Here is a 20,822-nt window from a genome sequence, read left to right on the forward strand (position 1 = left end):
AGAAAATTATTTGGAAAATAATTTTGCTCTCTGAATATCTGCTCATCTCCATTTCCTGCCCCCGTACACATATATTCTTATCATCTGATGCTCTCCTGAAAGTATATTAACTATTTCAGAGTATGTTTCAATATATTTTAACTTATTATTTATTTGTAAAATAACAAACTCAAAAAAATGTCACTAAGTTTTAAAATGTTTATTCTAGGCAGGCTGACCTTGCTAGGTTACAATTCTTAATAATCACTATTAGTGTGGACAGAAGTATAAGTACAATAAATGGGAGAGAGTTTTCAGTAGATGTAATCTTTGTCTTCAGCAGATCTCTTCTCTTTACCACAGATAATGAATAAAGCTGGGTAATATTTGGACAGTATTCTATTTGTTCATAAAACTAAAATAAATTGTAAATAAAGCATATACTACAGAATGCTGGTGATGAAAATGAAATGTGGGTTTTTAGTAACCCTATGTACAGCATTTTACTGGGACACTGGGCTTTTCTCAGAGACATTGGTGTGAGTCACTAACATTTTACAGGAACTGGCCTGAGACTGTGAGAAGTCAGCTAGAAGGTGTTCCTGTTCATTTGAACTAGTCAGCTCAGTATTGTTTATTTACCAACTGGGATAAATTATGTCACTAAATAGGTAACCTGTGAAATAATTATCTTTTGCTTTCAACTTTATTCTAGGTTTGCAGAACCTTCCAGAATTAGCAATGATCATGTGAATAATAATGTATATTTTCTTTTCAGGATAAAAAAATGCCCAATGGCTGTGCTGTGTGTTTTGAAAAGTGCTTGATACTGTTTACTGTTAATTGTTTATTTTTAATATTTACTGTTAATTACTTTTATAAGGAGAGACATGATGTATCACAGACTACACAAAAAGTAAATGTTCAGAGATATAATCATGAAGTATTTTACTTCCCTTACAGCAAACTGTGCTGGAGAAACTAGAGGAATGGAAATAACAGGTAAAGGTATTACTATCTAATGATTCATCATTAAGGCAAATTTAAACATTTCTAAATATGAAACATATTAGTTGGAGATTCTTATTTGTGTGCAAGAGAATATTTACTACACATAACTTTTATTTCTAAGAACTAGCCATCATAGTTAACAAAAAATCTGTGTCATTATTGCCTGATAGATACCTAACTTTTTAATAAATGCTTTTTTTATATTAAAATTAAGGTTTGAATGAAATTACTTCAATTCCATAATTCTAAGGACTAATGAGTTTATTTAAAGTTTTATAAATGTATTTGTTTTCTACATCAAATGGAATACCGTTAAAAGTATTTGTAATCACTGAATGTTTTATAAGTGAAAACTATACATGTGGTAGTACTTCCTTCATACTGAGCAATTACACATTTTAAAAAAACTTTTTATTTTGAACTAAGTTTAGACTTAAAGAAAAGTTACAAACAGTTTTTATTTTTCAAGAAAGAGGTACTTGGACTAAACAATGCTTGCAGAAAATTGAATTAAGGAGGGGTCCTAGAACTTAACCAGTTCAAGATCTTAGTTAATTCTTGATCTTTGAGGATAATCATCCACATCAACTACTCCACGGGACAATATGCTGTAAATCCAACAGGGGAGCAGGGATAGTTTGAGTGTGTGAGCTACCCACATCTTCCATAGGCCAAATAATTGTTTTGCTTTCATAAACCATAATTTTGTAAACTTTTAAAGGAGCTTACTTTGTTGAATAATTACAGATTTTACTTAAGTTCACTCTCTTAAGAAATCTACACTTTAAAGAGATGTATGCCTGATGCTTCTCTAAAGGAAATTAAAGTAAGTTATTGAGACGCAGGTATTAACTGACCCTGCTTCCCGATACATCAGGCATTTAATAGATAGATATCCTTTCTTCTTTCCCAACTCTTCACATTTCTATGGAGGCCTGCTTAGGAAAATCATTTCCTTTCATCAAAATCTTAGATGGGGAGCAGCGACTTAATCAGCCTGGCATCTGAATTTTGACCATAGTACTACTGCAGAAATAGACTGCACATGGCAAATGTAGCTGTACTTACTTGATTAGACAATGCATGATTTATTATTTTGACTAGTTAGGTACAAAAACTGAGTCTCATACTCAGAGATTGTTTATCTCTTTTCAAAAAGTGGATAAGGATATGTAACAGAGAAATCCTTACACCAAGTTCTTCAGTAATTGCCAGAGCAGGATAAATGTATAAAATGAGGTTAGGCCATGAAACATTTTTATGTTTAAATTTAAATTCTCATCCCTAAACACCTCTATTAACAGGAGATTTGAGATGCAACCATCCTCCTATTTAAAAAAATGAAATCTTTAAGATTGAGAAACATTTGTAAATAATGGATCCTTTAACTATCTCTGAACTTTATTCTAAAACTTACAAGGAGAAATAGTAATTGCTTTATATAACCACTGATACCATTTTAGCATTTGATGAAGATGTTAATTTATGGTTGGTTAGCAGTTTATGGCTGTCATTAGTTTTTCAGTTTGGTCCACATTGGAAATCTATTTTTCTTTTTTATTTTAATCTCAATTATATAAAGATATGGTTATGTTTTATCTAAAATGTATCATTCTTCTATAGCATTTCAAATTATTCACAGATCATAGTTCTTATATGTGCATATATGAATTTAAAAATACAGCAATAAAATGCTTGAAACAGACCATAAATTTGCTTCATATTTTATTGCATCTCTGAATCAGGTTGAGGAGACAAGGGCAACTATGGTCTTTGGGAAAGAATTAACTCTTTCCCAAGCTGAAAAGGAGAATAACACATTGTGCATAATTAAAGCGGGCTCCCCATCCAAGCATGGTGGTGACTTGTGAGCCTTGTCCATCATATATGGAGTGGGGTTGGGGATGGTGAGGATTGATAACTGCCAAATCCTCTTTTCCTCTGCAGTCTAACCTTCCCAACCCATTCATTTCTCTTTCAGAGCTCTCTAATCTGTACTTCTGTACTGCCTAAATTAGAGAAAAGTGGAGAAGAGAAAGAAGGAAAATTCACACACACATTCTAGTATACTTGATAATTTTGCAATAGTTAAGAAACAGTCTCCTGGATTTGTTAAGACGAGTAATTTAGAAAAATTGGTAGAATTTAACCCAAATCTAACCTTCAGGGAAAGCGAGCAGTTTCCCTGCCGCGTGAGGAAGCGAGGAGCTCTTTGGGGTTTAAAACCGGGGCGCTTTCGCGGATGCCTCGGGTTTGGTGCGGCTGCGGGGTGTCTCTTACAAGCCTGGCAGCTACGTGTGAACCCACATGCCTGCTGCCATACAGGGGACAACCCGATCCTCGAGCCACCCTCGAAGGACAGTTTGAGGCAGAGCCCCTGAAGTTCTCTTTTTGTCCCAAGGAACTTTGCGGTTGAAGGACAATTGCGCCCGCAGGGGTGGCTGGAAACGTCGGTCCAGGGGAAGTCCTCACAGAAGGGGTGCTTTTCGGATACGGATCCCGAATCCCTCCGGGTACGGATCCCGAATCCTTTCGGGAGCACTGCGCAAGCAAAAACAGCGCGGTGGGCGCGAGTGCTGCGTGGACGTCATTTGGTGCGTTTGCAACCTAGGGCTGCTGGACCTGCTGGAAGGCGGCTCCTTTCCTCCTCCAGTCCTGCCAGGTCCCAGCACAAACACACTCCGCGTTATCCCGCCCAGCCCTGTTTACTGGAATCTTGGTTCTAAACACCAGTCGATCAGAAGAGCCGGAGATTTGCCGGGCAGAAAAGACTCTCACCCTAAGAGTTGTTTCTACTGTTAAACTGAAGTTACTGGCTCCTTGTTTTCCCTTCTCTTTCCCTCCTTCCATCTACTGTGTCTAAAGTTTGATTTAAAAGGCCGAATTTAAATAAACCTGCAGCTCATTGGCTTGGCAAATCCAGAGACTTTCAAGTTGTACATGCCAATGCAGAGAGCGCAGGAGCCGGGCTCATTTACTTTGCCCACACAACAAAAAAATGTTAATTGATGTAAAGTTGCTTGGCACGTGGATAATTTAGTCTTACCTGCATTTTAGTTGAAAGAAAACCTATTCATGTTTCTGATGTTCAGGTTTTGCAATTTAATTTTGTTTAAAGGCACCTTTGTGTAGTTGTTCCCTCCCCCTCCTCCTTTCCATCTGAATCACATTTTCATTAAAGGTTTGACTAAGTAGTCTCATCTGACCAGGATTCATTAGCTCCTGCATTCCATGAGCACACTTTCGGGTTTCCACTCCTTTCCTCGCTCCTCCCCGCAGGGCCGCCACGATGTGCTGCGAGCCGGGAAGTGAACTCATGATTATTTTTCAAAGTCTGGGAAGTGTATTATCCTTTTTTACTAGTGGTAATTAGTTACCATAGCATCTAATACGTAAATGTGCCCAGAGCACACCATTAACAGTTAAACGGAGGATTCAATTTAACACATGATTATATCTTTCATAAATCATTACATTGGAAAAGTCAATGCCACTCATGCTGGAGCAATCGCAAGGTCGGGGCCGCGTAGAAATGTTCGGTTTCCGCGTGCTAGACCAAGAGTGCGAGTTGGTGGAGAAGGGAATTCTGTGAGTCTCGGCCTCGCTGCTGTAAGGATGGATGGTGGGTGCGATAGGAGGGAGAGGAATTTAAGCGTAACACAGGGTCTTGGAGGGGTTGCCCAGCTGCGGGGACTGGTGAGGGCATTGCAGACCGCGTGCGAGTTCGCGCGCGCGCACACGCACACACACACACACACACAGACACACACACAAATACGTACCACAGGGAGGGAGAAGCAGGGGTAACTAGAGAGCTCTATCGAAGATGATGATTTGCTGGTCCTGCAGTCTTAGATGCAAAGCTAACCCTTCTGTTGGTGCCCAGTGTGAAGCTGGCGATGGGATCCTAAGTGAGAATAAAAAGCCAGTGGGACTCAGTTTTTGCTTGGCCTCATCTGTCCACTCTCAGCTCTGTAAGGAACACCAGCAGAGAGATCGGACTGGCGGGATGGGTGTGCCTGAGAGAAGCACCCCAAGGGGTGGTGGATGCCAGAGCAAGCTCAGGGGTGGCCAAGATACCCTTGCATTCTGGCACATGCTGCAGTCTTAGGAACCAGGCTGTCTGCTCTGACCCAAGGAGACTTTTGCAAGACCACACTGATTCCCCTGGTGCTCAGTCCCCCATTTCCGAACTATGCGCTCCATGCTGGACAGACAGCTGGGGTCAATGGTGTGTGAGCTAACTCTTCAGACTAGGCCAAAACTCAGGGCTCAAACCCCAGAAAGAAAGTAGCTCTAGGGCTTTATCAGGAGTGGAAAGAGTTGTCCTTCCAATCACTGGCTTCCTTTTCTTAAAGCTGCTGCTGAAAACCGTTTAGAAAGGTTGGAGTTAGGGCAGGGAGGATCACGCAAGTAAACCACACAAAACTCCTCTCCTGTTTCTTCCAGACGTCCCATGTTAATTGCTAAAACCACAGGCTGGCCAATTCCTAGGTTTGGAAAGAGGGTTGATTTGTCTAAAATCATCAAAATGAAAATAAATGTTAATAAACTAATACATTAAATAATTATGCCTATTCATATGACATTTGAATTTATTCTCAATATCTTCCTATCCCCACCCCCATCCATTTCAAGTCTCCTTCAGGACTAAGATTGAAAGCTGAGTGATTAAAGAGAGGAGGATTCTCATTTCTTTATTTTTTCCCTAAAGTTCAAGATGCGTTATTTTGTACAATTTTTAATAATAGTTGAACAGTACAAACGTTGCAGAGGAAGTATTTCAAGAAGGCCTTCTAATAATGAGAAATATTAAGCAGTAAATCTTGCAGCAAATGTGTCCCCTACAATGTTAATATGCAAAAGGAAAAAAAAAAATCTGACTGGTGGTGGCTGTGGTTAATTCCTAATCAGAATGATGGACAGCAGGGCCAGAACAATACAAACTAATGGCTGTGTTGCTGATCACTTTACCCCTTGATTAAAGACACCCAATTATGGTGCAGAACAGTGTCGTAATTATGTTTCTTAATCACATCCAGGAGGTTTAATTGCCTTAACGATGTGTTTCATTAAATGAATTTAGGTATTATAGTCGACAGTTTTCATACACAGTTGTTTTCAAATTAACATAATATTAGACATCGTCATGGAAATTGTTTTAATAATCATAATTAGACGCACCCAGGCTTTGTCTGGTAAATGCTGAGAGACGGGTCGGCTCCTGCCTGGGGGCTGCCCTGGTCTCCTCCCTCCTTCTGCCCTCACTCCCAGCCTGGGAGGGCTCCAGCTTCAAGGCCCTTTGCTGTTATGTTTTCTGAAAAGTTACAAGTTCTGATTAATCTTTTTTGATGGCAAGTGGAGCAGAAAATATCCTTCCTCACCCCCCACTAAGTTAGATGGCATTTAGGGATATCTTTATGAGCAGAGGCTGTATAGACAAAAATGCATTTAGCATACTGGGTACAGAGGAAACATCTAACTTCTGCACCACCACCACTACTATCTCTGCAACCTGCGTCACAGTAAAAAATCACGCCTTCTATATTTGAGGGCAATATAAAGGTCAAAATACAAGTCTCAACAGTCATTCTTTAACAGAATCAAAGTCTAAATCAATCCAAACATGGAACCTAAAAATCTCATCATCAAGCAAGACTATTAAGTTCTGATCATCTCTATGGGCATTGTGTATGCTTATATGATTCAACCCAGTTAATTCTTTTTATCACAAAAAAGTAGAAAGCCACAATGAAATCAGCACTCAGAGAATCCAAGTCCATTTTTTTCCTTGCCCTTCAGGCATTTGGAGGTAGAAATTTTGATGACAAACTCTTGACTTTACCCTCTTTGACGGGCCCTGGCATGGTTAGCAATGCCATACAAGTGGAAAAAGATTTCCAGGGAGAATGCGGCCTTCAAAGTTCATGCCAGTAGCCAGAAACTTGGAATCTCTTCTCGGTTTCACCACTGACCCCATTCATCTCTCCTCCTTACAACAAGTAAACAAGTAAATTAGGGCTACTTCTAATTGTGCATCCCTGCAAAAACTTTAGTTCCACCTTCTCTGAAACTCCTTTCTTTTTTGTTACCTTTCAAGCAAAGAGTAACACAGAAGAGAGGTGATTGCTTCTTCCACAAAGCACAGCATAATAAAATGTTTGATCAAAATATTTTAATAAAGATTCTTTCTGACATAGATACACATACAAATGGTCATACATAGCTGTCATAGTCTGATTGACCTATTTAATACATATATCATTCTTTACACATCCAAAACCCGCCAACAGATCCATCACAGCTCCCAACTCACCATCCAACCTGACAAACTGAATTTGTATTATCTGCAAGGAGTGGAAAATAGCAGGACTCCATTTTTAAAAAAGATTTTCTTGATTTTCATAGGGCGGAAAGGCAGTCAAACAGCCATGCAAAACTAAAACTGAAAGCTCACTTTGGGTAAATAGCTTCTTGTTCTTCCTTAGTTTTATTTCTTTTTAAATTTTTTTTTTAGAAAAATAACAAAGGATTTCACACCATAGGCAAATCAAACCAGTCTTTTAAATAATTCTCCACAGTTAAAATAACTTATATATGTACATATATATTAAAAGCAATTAAATTAGACCTTTTAAAAATGCACAGCACAGCCTGGAAAAATATTTGCTTAGCATGTTCTTACGTATAGGATCTATTGCTGTGATGTTTTTCCCTTTTGGAATGTAAAGGAGTCCCCTTTCAAAAAAGAGATCAATTCATTCATCAATTAAGAATACACCTTTCCTGTAATTTTTGGACTGAAGCAATTTATTAAAGCTCAATTTAAATACAGGGATGATGCAACTGAAAATATCCAGGTGACCTTTCATAAACCTAAGCAGCTTAGATACATCAATATTTCTCTTCATACTTGTTGGCAAATAAACCTTTAAACACTTGGCACACAGTATAAGTAATCTATAAAACAATTTTAGAGGCATTAAAAAAATCTGCACATGAGACCCATGACCTTAACACATGATAAATACTGTTGATGTGGAAGGGTCATTGAAGAATAACAAATAAATACCATGAATTGTTAATACATCATTGCAGAGTAGAAAGTAACAAGGTGCACATAAATATTTTTAAATGCAATTCTTTCAGCCACAGTCAGTTTTTTCATATCACTCTCGCCACAACTTTGAGCATTTTCACAGGATTAAAGTTCAGAGACAATAAAAAATACAAGTCTTTCATAGCAACATGTCTCTCTCTCTCGCTCTCTCTCTCTCTCTCTGGGTTTTATTTCCCCCTCACTTAAGTCAACATTTCAAGTTTTTCTCCTGGCTCAGAATCAAAATTTATTTTCAAGTGCCCTTTCTGATTTGTCTGAATGAATATTCCATCTCTCATGCTACCCAACCCCTAACTCCTCCTCTCCCCCTCAGCACTAGCCAAATCCACAATTATTAGTAGGATTAGTATTTTGCCATTCAAACACTCTCCAGTCTTAATAACCAAGCACTACTTCTCAACTTATTTTTCACCTTTAAGGAAGATTCCACTTCCTCGCGGTCTAGGCTGCCACCAAAGTTGCCACTTTTCTGAGAAAAAAAAGACATCCATACTCCATCCCAACTCCACCTCCCTCCTCCCTCCCTCCCCACCCCAAAGACCGAGATTCTGGGGATGTCAAGGCTAAAAGTCCCGTTTGTCTCTGATACTTCTCAGTTCTTGCCTCTGCTTTGTTTGCTCTGCAAGTGTTTCACAACTACGAGAGGACCAAAATAAAGGGGTGGGGAGCAGCTTTTCGCTTTCCTCTAGATTTTGAGTCGGTCTTGTGTTTTTCGGGGGTGTGTTTAAGGCTTCTCCGTGCACTGTTTGCAGAGGCTGGAGGAGACGCTGTTAAACAGGGCGCACTTCTCCGGGCAGGAGGCAGCCGGGGGCAGTCCGGCGCTGAACGGGTAGCCGGCTGCCTGCTCGTAGGCGCCGAGCGCCGGGTGCAGGGCAGCAGCTGCTGCCGCTGCAGCCGCCGAGCTGGGCAGGGAGGCAGCCGAGATGGCCTGGCCCTGGTTGAGGTAGGCGACTAGGCGCCGCATCTCCTCCAGGGCCTGCGCCTGCATGAGGATGTAGTTCTTGGCGAGCAGCAGCGTGGCGATCTTGGAGAGCTTTCGCACCGAGGGGCTGTGCGCATAGGGGATCACCGCGCGCAGCTCGTCCAGCGCGTCGTTCAGGTCGTGCATCCGCCGGCGCTCTCGGGCATTGATGTTAAGCCGCAGCGCCTTTTGCTCTTTGGATTTCTTGCTGCTGCTGCTGCTGCTGCTGCTGCCGCCGCTGCCGCCACCACCACCGCCGGTGCCGCCACTGCTACCGCTGCTGCTACCCCCGCCGCTGCCGCCGCCGCCGCCCAGGCCCCCCGGGGGGACGCTGGCGCCGCCGTGGAGGTGGGCATTGGAGCAGCCCTCGGCTGCCTTCGCGCCACCACCTCCCGCTCCCGGGGAGGCCCGCGGGTCGGCTACTCCGGCCCGCAGCACCAGCTCGCAGCGACCGTCGCTGTCGTCGTCGGGGCTCTGCTCGCCGCCGCTGCTCTCGGCCACCGAGCCCCGGCTCGCGCTTTCGCCGTATTTGAGGCAAAGGGCGGCCCCGGCCGGCAGGCTGCTCAGGCTAGGGTCGCCCCCAACGCCGGCTGAACCTACTAGCAACCCGGGGACACCCACCCCGCCGCCACCGCCGCCGCCACTTCCCGCGCCGCCGCCGCCGCCGCCACCGCCTCCTCCAGGCGGCGGCAACAGCAGCCCTGCCCCCTCCGGGTCAGCCGGCTCGAAGCAGCCCAGGGGCGACGAGGAGGAGGACGCCGGGCGTTCCCGAGGCGGCGGCGCCAGGGACAGGTCCATGCCCGGGGGCGTGGAGCGGAAAGCCGCTTCCAAGCGCTTGGCGGTGGAGGCGCTCAGGCTCTTGTGCAGGAACAGGTCGTCCTCGCCGGCGGCCGCTGCACCGAGGTGCATCCCGCGCTCCATGGTCCCGCGCCGGCGCGCAGCCCGGGCCGCCGCGCCCGCTGCCGCCGCCGCCGCCTCGGCCCCGGAGTCAGGCGGCCCCACAGACGCGCGCGAGCTGGGCTCCGGAGCTGGTGCGCGCGTCGGTCCTGGTGCTGCCGGCAGCCCTCTCCCCTTCTTTCTTTTTCTTTTTCGCCTTCCCCCGCGCTCGCCGCCTCCTCTTCTTCTTCTTCTTCGTCTCCAGCCGATGGTGCTGGCTGCTGGGGCTCACCATGGGCCGCGGCCCCGCATGGTGGGAGGGTGGGCGCGGAGGGAGTGGAGCCGCCGCCGCCGCCGCTCTGAGCCCAGCCCCGCGCCTCCTCTCCGCACCGTTTATCTTGCTTGGATTCACCTTCAAGAGATTTCCGGACCCATCAACCAGCCGCCGCCACAGACGGGGGAGTCTTTTACATCATTATCTCTGAGTAGGTTATTATGAAGAAGACTCGCCTGTTGGGACAGCGCTTTCTACCCAATCAGGTTAACGTTTTAATTAATAGGATTAAAACGGTAACAAACAATCGCAGGCGCTATCTGGCCGCGAGTCTGAATAGTTTCATTTCCCAGGTCTGAAGACAGGCAGCAGCTAGAGCTTTATAAAAGGCGCCTGCTCCATTATTCTGCCTGCCATCTGTATACACAGCTTAGCGCATATGTTTGCAAGGCGCTGGGTCCTGTTAGTAACCCAACAACTGCCTTTAGCTTGACATGTGTGGCGACTTTCACTCATCAATGAGCACACTAAAAGCCCTACTTAGAGCCGAGGATGTTCTTTGCTCCTTCAGCAAATTGTAGATCGGCGGCGAAGCCTGGGAGTCCTGTGGAAAGCAGACGCCCCCACCCACCGCACCCCACCCCCCACTGCCCTTCCCTCGCCACTGCTGTCTCAGCTTGTGCTAAATTACCCTTCCGGGCGAGAATTATACTCCACCCCTGTTCGTAGGATGACTGGTCTGGATTTGGGGATGGGACTTTCCGAGAGAAGGTGGTGTCCCAGCTGGCTTGCCCAAAATTCACTCTAGATTTTCAGCTAGTCAGAGAGCAAAGCAGTCGTCCCCCCGAACACTCTGCCTCGTTTCCACACACCCCACTGCCCATTTCCTACCCAGATTGGGAAAAAAGCAAAATGAAGAGCAAGTGATCATGCAGCCCATTTTTTTTATGGTGGGGTGGGAGTGATTTTGCAGTGGTCTCCAAATTATTGTTACAGTGATGGTAATTGTGAAGTACACAATTTCCTAAACAGGAAAAAAAAAAGAAACAAACAAAAACAAACTGGTTTCTCAAACTTTCCTTAAGATGAAAATCTGATTGCTTCAAGGGTCAAGTTCACCAGGAGTCAAATCCGCTCCCACACCAAGTGAGGCATTTATGCATATTTATTTACCCGGAAGCCATTTAAGGACATCTGGATCAGCCTCGGTTGTTCTTGGAGGGTTCGGGAAGGGAGAATGTAAAAACAAGTGCTCCTCTCCGGATGGGCACTGGTACACGCGGTCCTCTCACTCCTGAGTTCGGTCTCTGGGTACACATGGTATTTAGCAGCTGGTTTTCATCCTTATGACATAAGTAAAAACAATATTTCCCAACACCTTGCGATAACTCTTATATGGCAGGATTACTGAAGACTATGCAATTTTTGGTTTCTCTGGTTTCATTAAAAACCTTTTAATTGTGGCGTTCGGAGTTGGCCCCAGGTGTTGGACTCTTTTCATTACATTTCGCTCTAATGTGATGAAATTCTAATTCTCTCCTTACCATATGGTTAAATTTCCCCACTGAGAATTACTTGAAAAAGGAGAAATTTTCTATTAATCTCTGTAATAGATTCACAAATGAGGTTCGCCACAGAACCTGTTTTTGAATGGTAATATCAGAACAGTTGGGTACCTTATTTCATAAAGGAAGGGTGAGGGCGACACAAAAATGTCTGTATTTTCACCTGGAAAGGATGAAAAGGGGCCCAGCAGTATCTTTCCATAATAATGCCCTGAGATACAGTCTTCTGGGGACAGAAATACTACGTAGACGTCGGTTACCTACGCTCCTTTGGATGTCCTGGAACCTAAAGTCTGAGAAAGATCAGGCGGGGCTACGGGAGGCTCTTGTGCCTGGGACCGAGACCGGGGGTTCTGCAGGCTTGAGCGGTCCCACGTGTCTCGTCTGGGACCCCGAGGCTGTTTACGTGCAGGGCAGCCCCTCGCTCGCCGCAGCCCTCCCACCGTCCCTCCTCCGGCGTTCGCAGCTGTTAACCTCTCTCTTTAGAAAGCAAAGACACGCTAGTGTTATTGTTTTTCAATTAGCAGCTTTGTTTTCACTGGGATCATAAAGATTCTCTCTAAACATAGGTGGGTCGTGTATGCATGACACTTAACTTATCAAAGTCCTTGGGTCACTTTCGGGAGGGCAGAGGCTGGCCCGGTCGTGGCTCTGGGCAGGGTGGGGACACATCTCACAGTGTCTGACTTAGTTCTCCAGCCAGCTTGCCCTTTTTGTGGGCTGCCACCTTCCGCGGGGCGCCAGGATTCCTGCCGGCCCGAAGTGGACATTTGAAGGGCGAAGGATCGATCATGTCAGGGACTGGTGGGGGGCGCCATGCGGGGCTGTGAGCGGCAGAGCCGAGATGGCAGAGCAGGGGCGACACTGAGGGCAGCAAAGGCCCTGCCAGCTCAGCTAGACCCAGGATCTTCGCAGGACCTTTGTCTTTCGCCCTTAGACGACAAACACTTGAGCGCATCTCGTGGCCCTTCCCGACCCCATCTCCACGACCTCCTACCACCTCCCTCCTCTCCCTGGCCATCCAAGCTTCTGGAACAAACTTTTGCACAACTTCATTTTACTCGGTAGGAGCCAAAAGCCTCTTCCTTTTGTAATTCAAGAAAATCCCCCTAGTCTTCCCGGAGGAGGTGGCTGCTTAATAGTCGCTGAAAACTTTGCTTTGGGAAACGGCCGAAGAATTTATGGAAGCTCTAAATACTGGCCTTATAACAACCGTTGGGGAATGGTCTTTGAGGTTTATGCACTCGTAAACTTCTGCTGATTGCTTCTGGGAAGTTGTCAGGCACTTAACACTGCATTTATCTTACAGGGCAATGAAAACACATCTGCCCGGTGTCTCGTTATTTGGTTTAATCGTCGCCAGCCCTAAGTCACGGCCTAGGCTCCCTCTCCTCAACTGTGTGGGTTCCCGCCGCCTGGTTTCGGCCGGGCGGAGGGGTGACGTCAGCCGCTCACACAGTGCCCCCTGGCCGCTGGAGCTCGGGAAATCTGTGCGCTCGAACTTGGCTCCGCCAAGAAGCTGGGCAAGGATCCGGGCTCCTGATGGAACTGGCCAGTTGGAAAAGTGGCAAAGGAAAAGCCAACATGAGCGCTTTCGGCTTGCGCGGGCAGAAAGGGTGGGAAGTCAGGCCACGGCGAAATCTTCCGACTCACAGATGACCGCTTAGAAGGAAAACTACGGAAGGGAAGTCCTCTGACTCTGCAGTTTCACAGAGGGTCACTGAGTTACCAAAGCGGTTGGGAAACAGAGGCAGATGACTGCCCCCACTCTGCCCGCAGCAGGGGTACGAGGGGCAGCTCGGGACACCCTGGGGACCAAGCGGGCAGTGGGCGCCGTCCCCGAGCAACACCCAGCCCAGCGCCCCTGGTTCTGGGCTGGTTGGCTTATCGAGGCTGGCCAAAGCATCAGGAAAGGGAACATTCTCGGCCGGGTGTTGGATACCAAATTATAAACGCCAGAGCACCTTGTGTAAAGATGAATATCGTTTTGTTACTGCGGGAGGGAATACACCTACTGCTTTGAAAGGAGTTTAAAATATTCAGCAGGCAGTACCGCATTGAAATTAGTGCATTGAGCTGCAGACCAAACTAATTTCTAGGTACTATTTAAATTTCTTAATGATCATCTTGATATTTGCTTGAAATTTGAGATAGGAACCCAAGTAAAATCAGAACGGAACATAATCTACTCTAAAGAGCAAAGCCAGGAGTTCCTCTTTGTTATTTTTATAGTACTGATAAATAGTTTATTACTTAATTAACTAGTTTGAAAAGTTACAAGTCTGAATTTGGGTAGCTATGTGTATCTTCTGAGAAGGAAAATTGTCTCCCTGTGTGTTTCAATTTATCTCTTTCAGAACAGTCTAAAAAGTAAAAACAAAGTTTGGCAAAAATGACAACTTTTGTTGAGAACAGCTCTGGAAAAGCGAATCCACTGAGAGCCGTGGGAATTCTCCGCCAGCTGTGCTTCCCCAGCCGAGGAAGAATCCAACCCTGAATATCGTTTGTGGTCCCCACCGCGGAGACCCCAGCTGGACCCTCTCCTGAAAACTGCCCGGGGAGGAGGGTGCGGTCTCAGCGCCCTCCACTGCGGGGTCCAAGGCGCAGTAGCGGGGCGCGACCCCAGCGCTCCAAGCCCAGCATTCTTGGCAGCTCTCCAGGCCCCAGTCAGAGGCACATTGACCTTGAAGTTGCACTTGACTCGCCCACCCGGGGCTGCCTGGTGGCGCCTGGGTCAGCTTGAAACCCGCGCGGCTGAGGGGGCTAGGTGTGGAGTTCACCATACTGCGCCCCCGACGGATTTGGGAGCACGGGATCTACTCGGAGGCAGAGCCGTTACAGCCCATCAAGCCGCAGAGGTCAAGCCTTTCGGCGTCGTTTTGTCGTCTGTATTTTCTCATCCCCTTCGCTGCCGAGTCCTACAAAGCTCACTTCAGAGAGACTGGGTCCACGTGTGTGGGCTCATGAGGAGGAGGACAGCGAGGGTGACGACGCTGGGGGACTAGCGCGAGCTGGCGCATTCCTGGCAGTGCGCCAAGGGCCCTCCCCCGTCTTGCTAGTCTTTCCAAGTTGCTTGGCAATTCCAAAAATTTGACTGTGGAAAAGTTGAAATTTGTTCATATAACGTTCTTTCGAAAAGATTTTCCTTGTCTGTATCTATTTTACAGAAAAGATGTTGGTCCTCACTACTGTTTGGGGACGAGTTACCCTAAATTTGAACAGACCTTGAAGACAAACCCTGAGCCCCGGGAGGCTTTCTCAGCGCGAGGTGCACACACGGGTCCCCGAGCCCACCGAGAGGGTTTCGCCTGGCTCCTGAGTGGTCTTTCCCCACCTTGGCGACTTTGAAGGCCAGGGGGACCGTACAGTGAGCGAATAACTTAGCGCCTGCATTATCACTGCTGAAACCTCAGAGAACAATATAGGAGATGCGGGTGGAGGTAGAGCAAAACTAGTGAAAAGAGTTTATTCATAACCGCCTCGCCTACTTGGGACAACTCCATTCACTTGTCCTCCTTAGGGGGCTGTTATGCTTATTTGTGTCACACCCTTCTCTCCCTTGGAATCTTATCACCATAGAATATTAACCATTTGAAAAAATTTTAAAGATTAAACTTGTTCGAGGAAAAAAATGGTAAACACTGTTAGGGATTGCCTGGCGTGCACAAATTAAGGAAAGAAAGAAACTGAAAATTCAGCGCGGCTTTGGGAATTTTAGCTTTGCGATTTAAAACCCACAGCGCCATCTCCTGGTAATAAGGAGAATATAGCGTTGGATGACAATACTGAAATGCTGACTATGAAATAGTCAAATATGAGAAACGGCTCAAAAATTATTTCAGTGATAGGTTGATTATGATTACAAAACATGATCTGACATGGACATTTATTATCATTAAAAGTTATCAGACACAATCCTGGAAGCTAATTATTTGTAAATAGAAGTTTGTATATTTATGCATACATATATTTTATAGATTCAGACGCTTATGCTGTGAATTTATGATAAGATATGATTCTATAATTTATCATAAATACATAATTTTATAAAACAGTTCTCTTTTACTTTTTGTGAGTGATTTTACCATATATGGTAGAAAAAGAATAATAAGATGTGGTGATACATGGAAACATAAAATCTTCTAGATCCTCATTGCATTTTACTAGTCAACATTAATAAATACTTTAGCTCCATTTGTCTCAATAACCTCTCACTTTATCTAAGTCTTCTCATCATGCAATCTTACAGAATGTCTTACTGTGTTAATGTTAAGACATCATGACAAAAATGTGTTAACATTATTCAGACATTCTGATCCTGAAATATCATCTGAAGTTAAATTATTTTCCAAAAGTTTAAAGCACATAATAGAATCATAAGTACCTAATACTTTTTTATTAAAATGTTTCTGAAGTATTTTTTCAAGCTTTTCTCCCTTTGATAAATAAGATTGAAATACACTAAAATTTAGAGATGATATCCCTATTAAAAACATTTCTCCTCTATGATTTATACACAGGCCAGCTGCTTGAAATAAAAATAAAAGTAGATATGCTTTTTGTAGTGTACAAAATATTTTGAATATCCTTCAAAGTTGTAGATCAAACAGACAAATGTAAACTTCAGTTTAAAGATTCATTTTATTTGATTAATTAAAGTGAAGATCTATTAAGCCAAATATTTGGACTCATTTATTCTGTCAATGTAAGAGCTCCTGTTTGAAAGAAAGTTGATTATATATAGGAGGAACTAGATAAACAGATGGTTATCTAGAGAGCTTTTCACAGTTAAATTTTGAAATTTAACTTGGATACGTTTGATATCTTCTCAAACATCTTTGATGAGGTCATTTGATCTATTCTAGCAATGCAGTATTGTTGCACATCATCATTTTAACTTATGTTTAAGAAAGATTTAACTTGGCTTTTTATTTTATTTGGCTGAAAACTGTACTGATTGAATTGTCCACGAGGGAAATACACACACGCGTGCACATACACACAAGTGTATATATATATATATATATATATATGTATACCTAGATATGTGTGTGCTATATTTACACAGCAATAAGCAAGTCTTGTGAAAAGGAAATCAACAGCTGCAAGGAATTATGACAAGAGTGTCTTAACACACAAATAACATTTCTCTAATGAAATGTTTCATCCAGTTACCTGAAGGCAGGCATCATTTGCTTCCAATGGTGTTGGCAGACAAACCAAGCTGCCTGTCTATTGCAGTACAGTGCGCACATGGAGAATGGACATTATACGTGGGTGGCATGGAGGCATTAAAGTTAATCTTAAAAGTAATTTAAGAGCCTTCTGGGCTTTAGGTACTTCTGAAAAAAAAATCTCCCACTCCCTCCATGGATGACAAGTTGAGATTTTCCCAGAAAGATTGTTTTGCAATACATGTACTTAAACATTCTTACTCCCTTGAGTTGCTTCCCATGTTTTCAAGAAGAATGCTCATGGGGGAAAAAGGGCAGGGGAAGGAATAAAGGAAGGATGAAAGGAAGGCAGGCAGAGGAAAAGTAAGTATGTCGACTTGAGGCCAAATAATGTATTTCATGTGTTTAGTGAATGTGAAAATTACTTGTCTAACAAAGATACTGTTTGCTTTTCTTTTATAAAAAAGTTTTGAGGTATAATTTTTACGTGTTTCCAAACCTGATTGCACTTCTCTGTGAATTGCTTTCAATGGTTGGAGTAGGTATAGTAGAAATAAAAGATCCCCAGCAGAGTATGTAATCTTGGGCAATTTCTTTGGTTCTGCTTAGCCTCGGGAGGAGAATGAATCTATTAATCACACCTTTCCTGACTACTTCAGGGTACCTGAGGGTATTAATCAAATGAGACTATGGGAAAGCACTGTGTAAACACTAAAATGGTATGTGAATTTAACATCAACACTTTATTGTGCTTTTTTTGTGTTTTATCTAAACCAGTTCAGTCACCTTTCATTGTCATTGTTGGTTTGTAATTTATTCACTTTTTCTATCACAACTTTCAGGTATTGGCAGATTTTAGAGCATCTTCCCCTGCTTGGGCCATGTCTGAGGGTCATGGGAGTAGGAGCCATAGCTGTTTTGACTTTTATTTCCACATCCACAGTGCCCTCACCCACCACTGCCTCACCCTTCTCTGGTTAGGAGTATCCCTATTGCTCTTCCTGCAGAGTCTTAAACTGAATGCATTTGTCTCTAGTCTGTTACACAGTGGTCACCATAAGTGTGAATCGACTGAACTAACTTTACAGAGAAATGATCATGGGGTTGGCTCCAAGTCAGTTATTATTTGGATATCCTACTAGGGTTCTATCCTTCACAGCAATCTTCTATTATAATGTGTTCAGATGTGTAGAGTGCACTTTTTAGTTTAGTGACATTTCTTAAATGAATAATTACTTCATTTATCTTTATTCTTTCCAGATTGTTAATATAAAAGCTTTGCGAATCCAGATCTATCCTTGATCTTAGTGTGATATTTGTTTCTTCTTCCCTATGGCTAGATGCATCAATGCTATTATTATTTTCGTTGTTTATGTTCTATCAGGCAGTTTTCAATTCAGATGACAGTGTTCACCTTGAAGAAGCCAATTTGAATTAATTTTTTTATGCAAGATTGATGGAGACACCCTATGTCAAAGGTCTAAATTTATTACACATCTTGCTTTCCCTCCACTAATTTAGTTATTTTTTTTATCAAGAAAGGTAATCAGGTTTGTCTGAATTATTTTTTCTTTTTAAATCTCAGCTATTTATTGACCCAAGTTTCGTTATTCTGCAAGTGCTTGAAGATAATTTCTACTTAAATTTTGTTCTTTTACTAAAATCAAAGTTAAATCAGTTCTGTGTGGATTGAGATATACATTTTAAGTAATGAAACCATACATTACTATTTTTATAGAGACAGTTTTTATAGACTTAGAGTGGAAAGGCTTTCTAAGCAAGACAAAACCCAAAGAGTCACACAGGAAAAGGATGTCACATTTAAGTACACACAAAACAATTACAATTTCTGTTCTTTGAAGAAAAATACCACAAAGAAAGTTGAAGGACAAATGACCAACTGGGGGAAAAGAAACACGTCAAACATACAAAGAGCTTCTACAAAACAACAAGAAACTCGTGTACAAAAATAGAAAAATAATTTAATCTGGCAATTAGCAGAAAAAAAATAAATTTCCAAACAATGGATAAAAAGATGTTCAAGATCATTAATAAAAAGAAAATATGAATTAAGGCAGTTTTTAAAATAGGCCAAATTTTAAAAATATGTGTGGAATTATAATGAAAATGGTTGTGGTAAAAATTAATACAAAAACTAAGGGATGGTGATTTGGAGTCCAACATCTAAAAATCCACCCTACAGAAAGAATGGCATGAGTACATATAGATATATTCATGAAGATTTTCTTAAATGGCAGAAAATATGAAAACCTAAATGTTCTTTAGTAAGCAAATGATAAATTATGAAGCCTCCATTCCCTAAAAAGCTGTTATAAAAAGAAAATGTGGTATATCTATATATACACTGACCTGGAAAACCATTTCTGATACATAATTAAGTTTAAAAGCAAGATGTAAAATATAACATGGTCATATTTGGTATTTTTTCAAAGAAGTGTGTGTCCCATTCTGATCTTCAGGATGTTGAAAATAGGACATGGTGGGTCCTCTGGTGCAAAGTTCCTGATTTCCTGGGTCATTTGGTAGGAGGTGTGATCAACTGTGCAGACTGCATGGGGTCCAGAAATCTGTATCTCATCACTGTGAAGCGGGCATCGACAGGCAGCTGTCGATGAGCTGACCTCCTGCCACTGCTGGCGGGGGAACCACACCGATGAGCAGGGTCAGGGAAGGCAAACCAGAGCGCAGAGAGAAGGTACCTCCAGCAGCCGAAATCCCACCACGAAAGCACATCAGAGAAGGTACCTCCAGCAGCCGAAATCCCACCACGAAAGCACATCAGAGAAGGTACCTCCAGCAGCCGAAATCCCACCACGAAAGCACATCAGAGAAGAGATGGCACATTTCTTATTTTGAAAATCATGTGGAGATCATAGTAAACAACAAACGCCAGATGAATGGTTCTGCTATCCCAGGACCAGCTGTAACACAGATTAAAACAAAAAACCGTTAAAATTATTTGCCACTGCTCCTCGCTATTTTATTTTTTGTGGGTGGATACATGCAGAAGAAAAAAGTTACTGAACAATTATTGATAACTTTAATTACTGCTGGGAACCGGGATTGGAGGGTCAAGAGTGAGGTTTTTCATAAATTACTGTAAATACTTCTCCAAAGAAGTAGAGGGATTATGGGCAACAGATATTTACTGTCTGTTTTGTATAGTATTTTTTCTAACAATTAAAGAAGCTTAAAATAAAATATTAAATAAGTAAAAGTGTTAATATTTCCCCTGGGTCATTTGCTTCGTGACTCATTCTCTTCTCTATTTAAAAATATTGAAAGTAGTTTTCCTAATTTTAAATACTTGAACTCTGTAATTTTATCCCTCCTCCTCCAAATTCCATTGCCTACGACCATTTCCTTTCATGTTATTTGGGTTAAGAATTTGTTTTAAATTAATCATGACATTTATGAGCAATTTGTTTTGTTTTGACTTAACCACTGATATCAACCTTTCTTTAATAGTCATTTAAGTTTTGAAGAAAATTTATAACATTAAAAGGCAAGGTGATCATATTGCAAAATTAGTAACTTTATTGAATTCCAGTACAGTAACTCAGGAATGAGTTTTACCTTTTACCTTGTAAATTAAGCCATTTTATGTTAATATTTTAGCACGATCACATAACTGTTGTTTAAATAGCAGAGAAAATATAGATTTTTGTAGAGCAAGAATTCACACTTTGAGCTTTGACAAAATGATTTTGGCATTTATTTTACCCCTTTTATCTCTTTATGTGTGTATGTGTTTAATTCGCTCAGTCTACGTCCTGGTTCAAAAGTGAAAGAACAATGGTTTTTGCTTTCGAGGTTACTAAAATTCACGCTTCAATCTTTC

General features: G+C 42.8%; 1 protein-coding gene and 1 long non-coding RNA gene across 2 annotated transcripts; one reads left to right on the forward strand and one right to left on the reverse strand.

Annotated features, from left to right (window-relative positions):
* Window positions 1–5,718: 5,718 nt before the first annotated feature.
* Window positions 5,719–10,412, reverse strand: BHLHE22 (basic helix-loop-helix family member e22). The gene has a single exon (XM_030795360.1). It carries the CDS (start codon window positions 9,990–9,992, stop codon window positions 8,835–8,837), a length of 1,158 nt encoding a protein of 385 aa, XP_030651220.1. The 5' UTR covers window positions 9,993–10,412; the 3' UTR covers window positions 5,719–8,834.
* Window positions 10,413–13,508: 3,096 nt separating this feature from the next.
* On the forward strand, window positions 13,509–16,465 carry LOC101179616. Its single transcript, XR_179506.2, has 2 exons — window positions 13,509–13,885; window positions 14,144–16,465. It is a non-coding gene; the product is annotated as an uncharacterized LOC101179616 (long non-coding RNA).
* Window positions 16,466–20,822: the final 4,357 nt, after the last annotated feature.

This window comes from Nomascus leucogenys, chromosome 16 (genome assembly GCF_006542625.1).
Source record: "Nomascus leucogenys isolate Asia chromosome 16, Asia_NLE_v1, whole genome shotgun sequence".
NCBI classification, from domain to species: Eukaryota; Metazoa; Chordata; class Mammalia; order Primates; family Hylobatidae; genus Nomascus; species Nomascus leucogenys.